General features: G+C 39.2%; 1 protein-coding gene across 4 annotated transcripts in view; it reads right to left on the bottom strand.

Annotated features, from left to right (window-relative positions):
* CEP350 (centrosomal protein 350) overlaps window positions 1-17,335 on the bottom strand; it is a 78,518-nt gene that overhangs the window by 18,082 nt on the left and 43,101 nt on the right. For 3 of the 4 annotated variants that reach the window (XM_086617798.1, XM_086617799.1, XM_086617800.1), the window contains 8 exons: window positions 16,978-17,162; window positions 16,005-16,092; window positions 15,460-15,606; window positions 14,505-14,662; window positions 6,789-6,988; window positions 4,962-5,173; window positions 3,578-3,722; window positions 122-282 (listed from right to left, as the gene is read on the bottom strand). In XM_086617798.1, the coding sequence (XP_086473924.1) occupies window positions 122-282; window positions 3,578-3,722; window positions 4,962-5,173; window positions 6,789-6,988; window positions 14,505-14,662; window positions 15,460-15,606; window positions 16,005-16,092; window positions 16,978-17,162 (1,296 nt within the window). Of the gene's footprint in view, window positions 1-121; window positions 283-3,577; window positions 3,723-4,961; window positions 5,174-6,788; window positions 6,989-10,710; window positions 10,834-14,504; window positions 14,663-15,459; window positions 15,607-16,004; window positions 16,093-16,977; window positions 17,163-17,335 lie in introns of all 4 variants that reach the window. The other variant, XM_086617797.1, reaches the window with a different exon arrangement.

The raw sequence follows: 17,335 nt of genomic DNA, 5'->3' as shown, positions 1-17,335 counted from the left end.
GTCACACTTCTGTCACAAGGATGTGTCTTTCACAGCTGTCGATACAATATTCTGCCAACAACATCCATACTATAATGATTTATCCATCTTTTACTTCGCCCTTCTTCCTACTGTTCCTAACCTCCAGTTGTTTGATCAAGCTGGCTTCCTGGGCCTTCAGCCTCTCCTTTTGTCTCTTTTTCTGTTCCTTTTTCAGCTGGTAAACCACAGATTTCCTTTTCCGTAGTTCATCCTTCAGGGCCCTGATTCGTCCTTCGATGTCACTTTGGTCAGACGTGGTTTCTGAAAAAGTTTAGTTTTAGTCTTCGTAAGCTTGCACCTCACAAAACAATTCTACACAAAGCAACGAACGGTCATTTAATAAATACAAAATTTGGTCCAAGCAAAATATCAAGGAATTTAATGTCAACACGTTAACTGTAACATGAGGGGATCTCAGATTCACAACACTACTATGTAACATATGAAAAAGTGTTGCATCTTCCTTAGTTTAGAAGAGAAAGGCTCTGATACTTTAAAGTCTGTTACCAAACTTGCTCACATCAACCCCCCATGTTTATGCTGCTACCTCATTGACTGCTTATGTCGGCTGTTGCAGAAATAAATTCTTTTCAGTCATATTTAAAAATACGACAACTCAAAGATGCATACCAAAAATATCTCTGAAATATTTGTTTACAACCACAATATACAGTTTCAAGCTACAAGGCACACTTCACTGATGAGAATTTCACTTGCAACAGAGGACTCCAAAAGCAGTTTAGGTTTCTGGCCCGCTTGGATTTCCTGCCACCTGGACTAAATACATCTGTGTGATGGAGAGCTGACTGGTCAACAGTTGGAAGGAAAGTCAATTTGAACAATGAGGAGATTTTCACTGTTGTCACACCTCAGGATGACAATTTATTCAGAGTGAATGGGAGTAGGGTTGAGCTTAGACACGTGGTGAACTACTCATTAATAGCTTATACAAAGCTATTGTACTTGGCATGTCTTTGCTCCAAGTTCAATTTTACAGACCTTCCTCTAATGCCATCACTGACTGTAGCTATTTTCCACCTGAACAATTTCTTCTTAATCACTACCCTTAGTAATTTTAATAAGATCTTCTCCATTCCTCTCCATCCCCAGAACTCCCTGCAACCTGGTCTTCCAGTCCTTCTGATGTTCTACCTCTTTTCCCTTGAGACACTGTCTCCAAACACTTAGATCCATTCTCTGCATGATCACCCCATGCTACCAGTAACTCTGCTACTTTCGTTGTTTCTGCAGTAACAACCTCCTAAGTCTCTTAAGCCTCTCAGGCTTTATAGAGAGACTGCCTCAGTGTCTCATTACTTACTCTTTTCCATCCACCTCATTATGTCCACTTGTTTCTTGTTTTAAACGCATACTGACATAATGCAAAACAAGATCCTTGTCCCAGATTGCTGCTACCACAATTAAGTATCAAAAACTCTTCCAAATATTTATCTGACACAGCCTCACTGGAGCTTCTCCCTGAAGCTGATGTTCCCCTTCCTCTTCTATAGCAGCAGCTGCAGCTCCTGAGAGAAGGATCTTGGCTGTTTTGCTTTGCTCATGCTCAGTATTAGCTATAATGTTTTCTGGACCAAAAGGCTTGGATGCTCATAAACACCAACTGCTTTACTGAACATCCGAGAAAGTAAGTCACCAGTGTTATTTGGTCAGCTAGAAGGAACAGCTGGACATTTTGCTAGTCAATCTCATTTCTCAAGAGAACAAACCACCATAATGAAGGATTTCATCATTGACAACAGCCAGTAAATACAATCAAACTACTGTACTCTTTTTCCATCAACAACTGTTGTTAACCATTTAGAGAATGAAATTAAAAAAAACCAAAACAACAACAAACCAAACAAAAAACAACCAGCACAAAAAAGAATGGAATCGTACTTGCTAATCAGGAGTACTTTATGATGCCACTGTAATTAACAACTCCTCCCAAGCAGTAAGTGACCACTAAGTAATTATAGCTTTTCTTGATCAACTCATAGGGGAAAGATCTGCACATGTTTTCATCTTTGACGATCTTGTCTACGCAGGCATTGGACTGACAGAGTAATGACTTCATTGCTACTAAGCAGCTTGGAAGATTTGTCTCTTTACAAAGGAATGATTTCTTGTGAAACCAGCACCATCCTGATCGGCTTCCCACCTCTTATACTCTTCTTCAGCATTTGAAATCAAAAGCTGCACATAAAAAAGTTTGTTTCATGATCACTGTTGCCTGCTCTACTTTTCCAAATGGCTTCCTTATGTGCTTTCTCCATCACAACTTGAAAATAACTTGGTCAAATTGAGGAATGCTTCACTGTGTTGCAAGTGCTCTCCAGACAGAATCCCAGTACAAATTACTCAGTGCAAATATCTAGGTGTTACGTATTCGTTTCTCTGTCCAGCAGGAAAACAGTTGCCTCAAAATCACTGTGTTTCTATTGCACTTACATACGTATCAACCAAAAAAACCAACATAAAAGATTATTAAGGTTGCTACATCAAGCATCATGAAGACTGGGTAGGTATGGAGGCCAGTAAGTTATCCCTCTATCACAAAAAACGGCTAGTACATACAGAACCACCTAATTCTTCTCCCATTAAAGACTTATTGATCATTTAGGGAATTAAAAAAAAAAACCCAAACAAGCAGGAAAATGCTATCTCATTTGTTAATAAATAATTTATGATGCTCTGTCAACTGCACTATGGAATATAAGATGTTTTAGGGACTAAAAGTACAGAAAGGTTCAAAACAGCTTTCAGAGCTTAACAGAGCTGATGATGGTGACCCACTGAGTGGTGGCTCAGGCAGTCCCGCAATCCACATAACTCACACTGTGAGAACACACCAGGAAAGGGACCACTCTGTACCAGTCCACTTTTAATATTCTCTCCCTCAGCATTTACTGGTAGCCAACTCAGACACTGGATACAAGACCTGCGATAAAGAGCCCATATAGTAGATCTTGTATTTTATAGCTCAAAACGCAATCTTAGACCCTATTTTACTGCACACACAGTTCAAACTCTCCTCCAAAAATAAAAACAGATGTCCTGAAGCATCCATTTGTTCTGCACATGCCAGAGCAGGTCCAACAGGCTCACTCATACTGCCATGTAACAGAGTTTTATTGCTTCTGGAGCCAGGTTGTGTTCAGGAGGACGATCATGTTCATATGCTGCTGAACCATATTCTGCTTTCTTATAACACGAGGCGTAGAGACGTGTGATCCATTAAAAGTGCAGCTAACCTTGGTATTTTAAATTCTAAAACCACTTTAACTGTTGACTCTTATCTTCTTCATACCTGTTTGCAGGAACCTGCGTTGCTTTCTAAAAGAAGAGATAATATACAGACCTTCTTACATTAAGATCTTCTTAAGCTGAAGTGATCAAATCACACCATTGGAAAATACTCTCGCAAAACTCCAAACCCTGGCAATGTCCAGGAATTTCTGTCTGCCCCCTAAATCTATGACTGCATTTCAAGTTTACTTGTTAAGAGGAAAAGTTTTGAAAAAGCAAATTAAATGCAAGCAGATATTACACTTACCTGACTGTGTCATAGACAAAGATTCATCAGACCAGTTGTGAGATATTTGATGAGACTTCACAGGTGAGCGTAGCTGTCCTCCAGTTCTATGGCTGCTTTTGCTGGAATCTTGCTTTGATACAGATATGCTGGTTTTGGGAGGAGACTAGGAGAAGAAAAGGACAAATAAATGAAGCTTGTAAAGCTCAGTTTGAAAGTAGGAGATGGTTGTCGTCAGGAGGTAGTTACAAGGAAAGAACTGCATGACTAGAGAACACCTCATAAGCAGTGGTACCTATCCAGCTATCTTAAGAAGAGTTTAATCTTAGTTTGCTAGACAGTAAAACAAAAATACCAAGAGCAGCAATAGCTGACTCCTTACTTCGAGCTCAGATTTCAGCAAGCGGGCTTAGACTACTCTGTTACTACTTGAGTGAACTGACATGGTTCTGACTCACAGGTGTTCAATACAGTTTACATAATCTGACTTGGTACCAACCATGCCAATAAGAACCCATACCAGGCATACCTGTGAAACCAAAAGGACCATTTCATGTAAGAGGTGCAAGATGCCATTCTAAATCAGTAAAACAACAGAGCGCCATTTCCTTGTAGCCAGCAAAAATTCTAAGAGCAAATATTCTTCCAAAATGCTCTTATTGCTGCAACACTACCACAAACCTTTTGCACACCTTGAACGTAACCTCTAGCACATATTAAACATTTCACCTCACTACCTTCTCAGCAAATTTTTCAATAAAGTATTTGTAATAAGTCTAGATGAGCAGTTCTTTTACCTCACAGCCACTGCATTTTCTGCCTCACTGAGCACAGGGCAAAGTTATCAGGACGAACCACATCAAAATTATCAACCAAGTAGAAATAAAAGATGGAATACAACAATAAGGTAGAATTAGCTAGCAAGAAGACATAATCTGAAACCCAGAGGATTGTGCAAGAGGCCACAGCTCTGCTGCTTCATCCTATAGCTATATTTTGGGATATACTACTTGCAAGTAAAGCAAAGCGGAAAAACAGAGCATAGTTTCCACAACCTCAAAGAATTTATACAATGGCAACAAGCTAGCCTACAGCTAATTCACTCTGGTAAACTGGGTCAGTGTTCCACCAATGAATACTAAATACCTACGTGACGTACGCAAAACATTTTGCAAGACTACCCGCAGGTTTAAAAATACCTGAACTTCGTGCTGAAGCAATTTTTCCTCAAGAATTCAAAGAGCATATCTGATCACAGTGTTCATTCACAGTAATGTAAAAACAGTATTGCAAACACACAGAATAGTTTAATTTCTGCTTTGACAACTGGGACAGCTATACTTACTGCTTCTCTGATAGCCTTTTACAAGTGTAAGGATATATATAGCATAAAAAGCTCACTCACGAGTTTGCCAGGGGAGGTAGAGGACTTGAACTCTTCCGAATAAGCCATTTCTTCATTAGTTGTACTCTGATCTGGGCTTTCTGGCTGTCCACGGCCCGTAGTCCCTGACGGGACAGACTCAGCAGCTAGACTGCCAAGATCTTCTGGGATAGAGCTTTCACTGTTCAGATGAGAGCAAGAAGGCACTGGAGACTCTTCTTCACTAGCCGTTTCTGAGACGGAATAATGAGAGAAAAAAACAAAGCACCTAAGAACTTGCACCGACTTACATGCCTTCAGAGATACTGCTGCCTGCATATAAAGCAAAACTGCTACCAATACATGCCAAATTGGTAAGTGATATTTCACTCACCTAGACACCAAGGGTGGAATATTTAGCAAGAACAAGTATGTTTTCTAGAGAGCTATGATCTAAGACTACCAAATGTTCTTAGTGATTGCTGAACGTCTAAAATAAAGAGGTTTTCAGGACATTTTAACATTTTCCAGACAACGCACTCCAAAAAGATCATTAGGGAAACCTGTCCTTCCAGTTGACCATACCCCAGCAAGAGTCACTATTAGTCTGAAGAAGTCATGGAGGAGCATATAATCTGCAAGCCAGATCTTGAATTTAGAATTGATTGCTTCCTTTTACGGTAGCTGCAGGAAACATTTTAATGTTATGATTTCATTATGAGTCTCTCAACTGGCAACAAGTAAAATAATAAGTTGGGTTTTCAATATTCCTGTTTACTAAATTCCGCAGGAGTCACAGCATTACTGAAGCAGCCACGGAGAACTATTCAATATTTGAGCAAAGGCTGGGGGAGAGGCACTTCTGAAGCAGGGCCGTGCTCCATTGCTTACTGGGAGATACGATTAACAGAAAGCCAGTGCATTTTCTCATCTGTTGATGAGAATTCAGCATTCATGTTGAATTTTTGTCCATTGGAACTTAATGACTCGTACACATATAATCTTCAAAATGTCTTATAATGCCTAAAATCCACAAGACTGTTTTCAGTAACAAGCATAATAGCGCATAACTCTGAATTCCCTTTGCACATTCAAAGGACACGTTGCCTGCTTTCAGTAAAGTGGGGGGAAAAAAACTGGAAAATTGATTATTTCTAGAACAATCCTGAAGTTTCATTATTTTCTCCCAGTGCAATCCAGTTTGCTGTGCTTCATGCTGAAAGTAAGGGCCACTTAAGACAGAACAGTAAAGCTGTAGCTCTCAAAATCTGGGAACTTATTTTTCCTCACAATAGCATCATTTATACTAATTACATCCTAGCACGCTTTAGCATAGTGGCAGATTTCGAACAGTTATACTGCGTTAACAACAGAGGGAAGAAAAAAATGCTTTGATTTTTTTGGAAAACACTGACAAAGGGAAAGCAGCCCCTGGTAAGAGTCATCCTCATCAACAGTAATAAGACTAACAGGACAGACACTCAAACAGCGCTACAGGGGGAAAATGGTTTTAATGGAGTAATTTTGGAAGACGACTAGCAAAAGATCATGCAGTATTTTTGTTTTGAAAGGCAGAAATAGAGTTTAAGTTGTATGTAGAAACATCTGATGGGCCTATGCTGCACTGTTCAATTGAGAAGATACACAGCAAAGAAGGAATACACGTTTGAATAAGGTGTAAAACAGGGCTAAAAGAACAAGAAACATAAGGCAGTGAAGAGTGCAGAAATTAAGATTCTAAGAGTGTCCGGAGAAGAGTCACTACCACTAAAACATTAAAAAAGGAAGAAAGTGCAAACTTTAGCAATTGTCATGTCAAATTATGCTTTACTCTTGTCATTTGCATCACTTCCCCCCACTCCCTATTACCTTTGGGCTCAGTTCTCTGATCCCCCAGGTCTTTCTTGGCTATTTTGGTTTTGAGCAGCTCTTTGTCCCAGGCAGCTAGAGCCTGCTTTTCTATCCGCCGTATTTCTGCTTCCTCTGCATCCAGGCGGCGTTTCCACTCCAACAATTCTTCAGCATGTTGTCGACGCTGCATCAGCTTCTGTTCTCGCTTAGTTAGGAACCTGACGGACAGAGCAGAAGACAATGGGAAAACAGCCAACCACACTCCAAGGCCCCGATACTCGGATGCTCTATTGCCACAATTCCCAGAATTTTAGCTGTTCAAACTGTTTTCTAGGATAATATCCACACTAACAACTATCTCCTAGTGTGTGTATCTCCCCTTCTGATGTGCTGCTGCTGCTGCTGCAAAAAAAAAGATGTAGAAAAGAATTTTTTTTCTTTGCAGTAGGTCAAGTGTACAACATACTGTAAACATGCTGTTTACATTTTAAAGATCTTCAAAATCATTAAAAACGCTACTAACTATTCACTAAAATGAATAGGGTAAGTTGCCAATTTTAGGACATGTAAAGTACCTGTGGTATTAAACTGGAACCCTCATGAAAGCAGTGACTGAAAAACGAACGTTTCTTTTTGCTAATCCCAGTGACCGAAAAATTGTAACCCCAGCTGCCCCACAGTTCTTTCCAAATACATAGTTAATACAGAAGGTGATTCTGTATTAATAGTTCTCCTGAATTACTGGAACTTTTATCCTTCTTCCTTTAAGCATCATTTCTATGGATCATCACACTTGTAAAGTTAATTGTCAGCTGACGGCATCAAGAGAATACGGATGCAGGACTGTTTTTCCCAGCTACTAACAGATCTGGCTGCTAGTTTAAGAGTGGGAAAAAAGCAAAGCTCATGCTGAAAATTAGTAGATTTTTTGTTTTTCTTTCTGACAAAGATTTCTGAAGTGATCCAGAAAACCTCAGAAATGAGGAAATTCTTACAGAACTTTGTAGGTATGAATAGGTTGTGTGCACGTAGTAGTTCTCTTTGCCAGCTCCTGAACAACAGTGTCTCTGGTCTTATTTCTAAATGTTGAAGTAAGCAAGATGAAAGCATTTAACCTTTAAGACAGCAAATGGAAGCAAGCTCAACATCAATTGCACACACTTCCTCTAACACGTGAGGCTCTAGATAAGAGTGCACATCAATCCATTGATATTCTAGACTGAAATTTTTTTAAGATGTCACAGAATCACTCTGTAGAATACACATGGTTTGCCAGCTAGAGCGATACTTTGTCTTTGGTACAGAAACTGTGGTGCCTAAAAAGGCAGTCTTCAAAGACTTGTGATATTTTGCTTTGCAAATGACTATGATTTGTAATTTTCAAGCCAGTCCAAACACTTAGCATCAAAGTTTTTAACCTGCAAAGCAGATATTTCATTTGTGCTCTTTAATCTCCCATGTTTCAAAACCCCTTTTTTATACAGAGACTGGAATAAGCAACAGGCTAATCCGCAGGTCTCGTCTGCTGAGGGACGTTCCTTGTTTGCTCACTTAGTGTTCATTCTCTTCCCTGGAAAAGTGACCTGGCAGAAAGGTTAAGATTCAGATGAGTCCTCCTAGATAGATTTAGATATAGTGGAAAAGTTATGACAAAAAGACAAAAGCTTCAGAAGCCAGTAAGACATGCCCACAATCTTCTTTCCTATGGTCAAAACAAGGGCAGGTGAAAACCAGAAGCAGCTCACAGAGTCTCTGGAACATCCACTTTCTTCCAGCTGACAGATGCCACGATTTCCTGCATTACTTGTCACTTTCTACAGACAAACATCAAACGCTGCCTACTTTTAGGCAAAACGGACAGATTAATATCCGTAAGAAACGAGGCTACCAGCAGTAATTGCATGACATACATGACAGGGACAGCCGTGCCTGCGTTGAGTCTTTCACCAGCACTATCAGATTCAGCAGCCCTTCCTTTCAGATACACATCAGTTCCAATTAGTCTAGCAGATCATGTATTTGGAACTCATGATGGAGGTGATTATTACAAGGATCTCAATGCAAAAGGCAACTTGCTCTTCTTCCTTAACCCGCGGTTTGATTTCATCAGAACCTCTGGATCTTCACAGTTTACTGGATCTTAAGGGAGGCAAGTCCATTTGAAAGACAATGAAAGAGAAAGACTGAAATACATGGATTCAAAAGAGCAGGACTCCTTAAAAGTAGATGTCAAATGAATTAACCCAGAAGACCACAAACAGGAGGAGAATTAACCAACCAAGCCATGAAATTAATCACACAAAGACTACTTAATAAGAAAAATAAGTCAAAAGAAATTATGAGAGAGAAAGAGGGTTCCAACACTCAACCTACAGGAAGAGGAGGATTCAAGCAGCATGGCTAAAGATGCGGAGCCTTTTAGAACCCTGGGGTTTAAAAGGTCAGAGCCACAAGGTAGCACACACACTGCCTTAGCATTTACTGCAGTCTAGAGGGTTCCAGTTGCAACGCCAAGGGTACACACTGATCCTCAAAAGCAGGGGCAACTTCACAAAATAAAAAAGCAAAACCACATCTGGCATCTACGAAGCTGGAAATCTGGGGGAGCAAAGAAGCAGCAGCACTCAGATTACACTAGCATGATTTCAAAGTCTATTTTGCTGGTGCTAACATAATGCACCTTAGCTGTCCATTCCTAATACTAACCTGGAAGCACTGACCTGGTGCTCTAACCTGTACCTGTACATTTATATCCCAGGTATACTGATTTTAAGCCCAAAATAGACAGTTTCAGCAGCTATTCTGAAGTAGTGACCGGACAGCAGGAATAAAGTGAACTGTCTGTCTGCCACTCAGAACAGAGTAGGAATAAGAGACTAGAATCATAGAATCGTTTAGGTCGGAAGGGACCTTAAAGATCATCTAGTTCCAACACTCCTACCATGGGCTGGGCCACCTTCACTACAGCAGGTTGTCCAAAGCCCCGTCCAGTCTGATCTTAAACACTACCAGGGATGAGGCACAGCCACAACTTCTCTGGGCAACCTGTTCCACTGTCTCACCACCCTCAGAGTGAAGAATTTCTTCCTTACGCTTGACACAGATCTACCCTCTCAGTCTATAACTGTTACTCCTTGTCCTGTCACTACAGGCCCTGGTAAAGTCTCTCTCTATTTTTCTTAAAAGCCCACTTTATATATTGAAAAGCTGCAATAAGGTCTCCCCAGAGTCTTCTCTTTTCCAGGCTGAACAACCCCAATTCTCTCAGTCTTTCTTCATAGCAGAGGTGTTCCAGCCCTTGGATCATTTTTGTGGCCCTCCTCTGGACCCGCTCTAACAGGGCCATGTCCTTCTTGTACTGGGGACCTCAGAACTGGACACAGTATTCCAGATGGGGTCTCACAAGAGCTGAGGAGAGAGGGAGCATCCCCTCCTTCGACCTGTTGGCCACGCTTCTTTTGATGCAGCCCAAGATACAGTTGGCTTTCTGGGCTGCAAGCGCACATTGCCAGCTCATACCCAATCTTTTGTCTACCAGCATCCCCAAGTCCTTCTCTGCAGGGCTGCTCTCAATTCATTCATCCCCCAGCCTCTATTGATACTGGAGATTACCCTGACCTTGCACTTGGCCTTGTTGAACTTCATGAGGTTCACTCTGGCCCACTTCTCAAGCCTGTCAAAGGGCCCTCTGGATGGCATCCCTTCCCTCTAGGGAACCAACTGCACCACTCAGCTTGGTGTCAACTGCAAACTTGCTGAGGGTTTGCAGTTGACACCAAGCTGAGTGGTGCAGTTGATCCCACTGCCTACGTCATTAATAAAGATCTGGAAGTAGTGAGGAAATTGTCAAAAACGTTCACTGATGAACCACCTCTTGACTTTTTAGGCCTGAACAGAGCATGCTCTATCAAAGAGTCTATCACTTGAGAAAGATAGTTACCTGACCAATTGGTTGTAGATATACAGCTGGAATTTGGGGTGGAGGTTGGGAAAACAGACACTGAGAGAGGCCCAGTGGTGAGACGTAAAGACAGAGAAGAAGTAGTGAACAGGAGAGCAGTGTCTACAAAATAAGGAGGAAGAGTTTAAAACTAAGATAGCAAAAAAGGCAGAAAGAACGAGAAAAGGATAGCATCTAGCAAAGAACTTTAAAATTAATTGCATTTAACATTGTATAGTTATTACCCAACATCTGAAGTAGAAAAACTATACACTGTTATGCAGAAGGTAATAGAACACATACATTTATACACTTCATGTTCTGTTAATTAAAGGCAAGCTACTTTCACACTGCTGTACTTTTCTTTACATTTTGGAAGGAGTTTCATTACTTTGATGCAGACTTTCACATGCACGGGTTAACGTATCTCAACCTGACCCTTCTGCAACTCCTGCTATTTTAACTGTCAATAGAGTGTATTATTATTAGCACGAAATCACATGCTGGTTTTGCGATATGAAGAACTTTGCTAGTCTGAAACTTTAAACATGTCTTTATTCACCTGGTGAAACCTCAGTAAAATTACTTCTCCAGAGGCAAGCACCAGTGAAAGGGCAAAAAAAGAGATTAAATAATGTCTTTTTAAAACACGAGCAATTCCAGGAAAAGTCTGAGATATACCTGTAAGTCAACTTCTAGCTGCTGTTTTGGTTTTTTTTTTGCAACAAAGTGCAGACCTGGTCTCAGAATACTCACATACTGCCTCTTTCATCTGAAGTACTAACTGCAGAAAGATAATGTCTATTGTTTTTTTTTTTGAAAAAAAAATCTGTGTAAATTTACAGCTGTGCTTAAAATGGTATTTCCTAAAGAATTACCATTTTAAGCTAATTCCTAATGAATTATCATATTTATAGAAAAATAGCATGCTCCATATAGCTCTACCAACTACAATGCAAGTAAGAAGCATATTAAAGAAAAGCAAATGAAAATAAGCATTTAATTAGTTCTTCTATTGCGCAGATTATCATTAAAGTTGCATATGCAAGAAAAGCAAGGGGAAAGTGGTTAATTCTCTTTGACAGAGCATGCTCCTGTTCACATGCAGGCTACACAGATTGATCAAAATTAAAAACATAACTACTCTTTCACTTCCCTTTTAGCAAAAGAGAAATATTAAAGCTGCCTCCTACATAAAAAAGCCAAAGTATTTCCACCTTGCTGTGGAGTACAGCAAATCCAGCATAGCAGGCTTTCCTGATTCCTTCTTCTAGTTCCTTTGTGTTTTATTTGTCATTTAGCTTCTTTCCTTTTGCTGTATCTCACAACCTGATTCGTTCCCTTCAAATGGCAGTTTCCTATCAGTACACCTCAAACCAAATGTCTTACTCTATTATCTTAATATTATTTTTATGTGTTTTACAAATAAGGACATTACAAAAAAAAAGATATCAAGTTAGCACTGTTTCTTGATCAATAAGCACTAGCACTATCAAAATACGTGCAAAAGGTGTGTGAAACTGATACAAGTAGGAAGATCTAGTTCTAGAAAATCATTTACATTTACACAAAATACTATCTCCTTTAAATATATATAGTAACCCAAGACAAAACCATAACACCAAAAATACACAATCCCATACATTACATCACATCACACACAACTTCCAGCTGTTTCTCCTAAAAAGCAATTGTTTCGGCTCAAATCCTGCTATCTACCTTTTGAAAATTATTCTCCAGGTGAGCAGTATTTTAGACTGATGATTAAAATATACCTTTAAGGGTAGAACATACTTTGTATCTATTACAATCCCTTGTAATTGCAAGAACAATAGCTTATTAATACGTAATTCTTTCTTCAATCGTAAGCACTGCTTAGAAACGAAGGCACTTTGAAAAAAATAAGATTTCAAACCCAATATGGACAAATACTTAGTATAAACAGCATAGGAAGGCTTGAGTACGAAAAGTCTTGAATATAAAACGGTATTTGTCATCTCTGATAGTATTAATACTGTATTAATACTATATCTCAAAATTCGTAAGCTGTAACTTGGCTTTGTAACACTATACCATCATTTGAAATTTTGTGTGCTGAATCTCAGGTGGAAAAAAAAAAAAAGATGAAGACACTCTTTTTAACAAAAAAAATAGGATCAGAAGAAAAATCTTTTCTTGAAACCCTAGAAGCCAACGTGGTCTACAGAGCACGTCCTTTTCAAGTCCCCATCTTAAGCCATTTACCAATCTCGAAACATACTTAGAGAAAGAGTTTGCTGCTGTAACGATGGGGTGGTCTTCCCATGGCTTGGAATGCCAAGAGTTTAGTTTTGGTAATACGATGCTTCAGAAACTTGAAATTATTTGTGATTTTTGCTGTTCAGTTTACCAGATCCTACCAGAAAACTCTGAATAAAATACCAATTAATTCAGGATAGAACATGAAGATCACGTAACGAGAACGTGGTTTTGGGTTTTTTCCTACTTACACCTGCTGTTCTTTATCTTCATCGTACACAAACACATGCAAGTGTGGGAAATGTGCTTCTCAAATGATTACAAGCAACTAGGGTGCTAGGGAGTCCGTGCTTGGTTTTTGATGTTTTATCCAGCTGTGTTAGGAGTCTCAGGAGGAAAACATTACCGAGATCACCCATATGGACTAAAATAAAGTGACTTACTTGGGTTATTAGTTCAAGAAAATTGTTTAAGTAAAGACTATTCCTTGCGGTAACTGGCAGAGGCCAGACTTTTAATGGATTAGTCTCAAATACGAATTTAAGGTTTCAAACTAATAAGCACATGCTGGTAAAACATTTGGGATGTTTAGTGCAGACAAAGTAATTCCTACACTGAAAAGATGCAGAAACAATTTTCGAATCAAAACAATTTAACAGGTGAAATCAACAGATTCAGTCTTAGTTTTCAGACCCAGGAACTGCACATATACTTCTTTATTTCCTCTGATGACTAAACAATCGTTTTCAACTTTTTTCCAACCTCTGGACCACATAGGAGGAAAACAAAGGTCTTATTAACTGCCTATCTTCTCACTCACACACATACCACCTTCGTTAATTAAGAAAATACTTACAGAATTAATCCCTAGCTAATTTTAATGCAATTAGAATTGAAATTCAGCAGCTGAATAATAAGGTAGAAATCACATGCCCAAGATCAATGACTTTGTCAGCCAGATTTCAAACTCAGTTACTAGTTTTTGTGTAAGACCATTGCTATTTATAACTTATGCTTCAATTCAAGACAAAAATTGGTACTGTAACTCCAGAGTCTTACTTCCTACATTTTGTCCCTTCAAAATAAAAGGGAGATAAAAAAATACAGGCACCGTTTTGACCATTTGACTTCAGGTTTCTCATTGGAAGAGGAACTCTGACAAGATGTACCATCAAGCCAGAGTCCGTTGAAGTTCCTTGTATGAACAAGCATCAAAATCTCTTCATTGATGTGCTTTTACCAACTCCTATCAAGTACAAAGAACATTAAAAACTAATCTTCTGCAATGAAACTTTGACCACACAGTCTGCCAGCTAACGATGTTTGAATCTCAGTAATCATGCAAGAATGACAGCCTTTAAAATATTGTACTCAAAGATTAATATAGTTCTATTAATGCCTCTAATCTGCTATTTTTCAGGCAACTCAGATCAAGGTCTATGTGATATCAATATCTCTAACTTTTCTGATGGCCATTTTTAGTGCAGATACTGGCCAAACCAACTCGTTCTATTAAAATAGTAAACTTTTGTACAAGAAAAAAGAAAATTAGTTACTTTTCATCCATTCTGCTGCGCATTTTTTTGAGTTTCTGCATAATGCTACTAGTCTCACTGCTGGAGATTGAGATTGGGGAAGGGCTGCGTGTTTCTGCATCAGTTGGAAGCGGGCTACAACCATTGCTCTGCTTGATGTCATCCTCACTGTGAAGTTCCTGCAATTAAGTGTTAAAAAAATCAACATTGAAAGTAGGAAAAGTTACTCTACCATCTTTTAAAAAATTGCGTTAATTTAGGATATTTCTCCTCTATCAAACACTACTTCAGATAAATCTGTCCACTTGCAGATGTAACTTTGTTTTCCAACTCAATTTTTATTTGACACAAAGTTTTTTAGTACATCCTTTTCCACCATAATTTAAGTTCTCCCCTAACTGTATCCACAACACCCCCCCCCCCCGCACCCCCCATAATCCAGTTACCCAAACAGGAAAACAATCCTTTCTAAAGTACTATTATTAAACTTGTGTCTCCTCAAGATTTTGTAAGGAGGCAGACAGTTATCAAAATCCTTTCTTGCTATCTCATGAAGCAGATGCAAGAAACTTACGTAATGACACTAACGAACAAACAAAGCAGCAAGTTTTGGGTTTAGCTCTTAAATTCAGTTCTTTGGGATCTGACAAATAATCGAGCAAAATCAGAGCCTGAGAGATCTAAGCATCAAAAAACTGATATTCCCTAAGTCATTAGTTAAACTTCAGAATTAACAATCATGATTTACTGCCCAGTTAAAACAAAACATTTGTAACTTGTCCAAATGAACTTCCTTAAACAATGCTTTAAAAAAACATAAAATTGCTCAGATAAAGAGGATGAGGTCATTCGAGGCAGAAAAAACTTCCAAGTGATAGGTCCAATCTAGTAGCCTTCCATTCCTATAAACACTGAAGTCAAACACCAGCTGCACAGCCAATGAGGGAATACTCCAGCTTCTGTGCTGAACACTTACCAGTTTGTTTTCTCCTGCAGACTTTAGTTTTTCCTGCAGTTTCATTGTAGTCTGACGGATTCGTTCTATTTCAGCCTGCTGTTTAAGGATCAATTGTCTCTCCTTCCGAGCAGCCTTGTTAGCTTCTTGAAGACGCTTAATTTCTGCCTTTTAGGTATAAAAATAACAGAAGAACTGTGTCAGACCGCTCTCAAGAACACACTCTAAAGATGCCACAGTAGCCATGCTACGGTATTAAAACTACTCAAATTAAGTGATGAAGTAACTAGTCTGCAACTTCAGCAGAGAACAGATCAACAAATAAATACATCTGAGTCTCAACCACTGAGATCACTGATACAGAAGAACTCTTAAAATAATGTGTTAAACAGTACTAAGATGGAAGTAAAACTTACAGGTGAGAAATACTGCTAGCTCGTATTGAGTTTTCTCAATTTCCAAAAGCCTCGTATTGAGTTTTCTCAATTCTTAGCTTTTACAGTGTCTGAAACATTCAATGGCTACACGGAGGTTTCAATAGGATTCTCCTAGAGGGCATCAGTTACCTTTTCCTGCTGTAACCTCAGCAGCAGACCACGCTGCCTCTTTCGAATTGGAGGCATCTTATCATCCTCTCCCTTGTCTCGCAAGTGCCTGCAAATAGATTGGAAAAAAGGATTAAATAAGAAAAAAGTACACAACAATGAGCCTTTTACTTTTCCTAACCTGCCGAAGAGTATATGCCTGTATTTAATCATTGGCATTCTCTATAGTGGAATATTTTGTACAGTTTAGTCACAGACACGCACAGTTAAAAAGGCCAGTGCAGTAATACGAGATCTCACACGAACGGGCAGAAGTTCTGCACAGGTAGCATGCTCACCATTTGAGAAAGACAAAAGGAAGGACACTTTGGTCACAACCTGACAATCCTTTGTCAAACCTACAAAGATGAGCCGTTGTAAGGAAACATCTGGTGAACAATTGTACTCCAATGTAGATAGTGATCACAGAAAAACATTATTGACAAAATCTGGCCACCACTGTTTTGTAGTATTACTAGGTACCTCAAGTGGTGTTCCAGGACAAAGCATATATTAGGTTGGAAACAAATCATTAAGGACAACACATATCCAGATTCACAAAACTTGGCCTGAGTCAACTAAAATGACCTCAGAGACATCAAGCAAATAAAGTTTTAACTGTTTGACAGTTTTATACATTCTTCAATTAAGACTTGTGGAGTAATGGCTGGGAACTACCTTCCCTGATTGACAAGAAACACCTGAAGCTCTACTGTGTCAGTGAAATTCTTTTATCAAACTGCATTCAATGTAAACATCAAAGCAGACTCACAAACTGGGTTCTGCTCTTTCCAAGTAACAATAACACTTGTACTGATTACTGATGTCAGAAGACTAGTTCAACCATTGATTGATAATAAGGGAGGGGTGGAAGCAAAAATCTTACAAAAAATTTTCAAGTAGAAGTGCAAGAAAATGGTAAGTCAGCAACAGTGTATATTCAGAGATGCCTTACTTCTTCTGGTGTTCCAGCCAAGCTAATTCAGCCTTGGTCTTCTCTTTCAGAGCCTTCTCCCGAAGCCGAAGTAGTGAGGACTGATGAGCTGCTCGCATTTCCTCCTCTTTCATGTACTGTCTTACCATCTCCATGGTAAATTTAGAGAAACTATCTTGTCCCCCTGAGAATGGCATGCTTAGCTCCTGGAAGGCAAGACAAATTTGGCATGATTTGATAATACAGAAATTCCAAGGCTTTTTTCAATTACAAAGTGTGTGTGTGTATACATAGATACACACGCACAAAAGCGGATGAGAGAAGGGAAGCTGTTTTCCCCTCTCTGAGCTTTGTACAGATCAGCTTTTCCTGCCCTGGG

The sequence above is a fragment of the Tauraco erythrolophus genome, chromosome 10 (genome assembly GCF_009769465.1).
Source record: "Tauraco erythrolophus isolate bTauEry1 chromosome 10, bTauEry1.pri, whole genome shotgun sequence".
Lineage (NCBI taxonomy): Eukaryota > Metazoa > Chordata > Aves > Musophagiformes > Musophagidae > Tauraco > Tauraco erythrolophus.
This window is presented reverse-complemented; position numbering and strand designations above follow the sequence as displayed.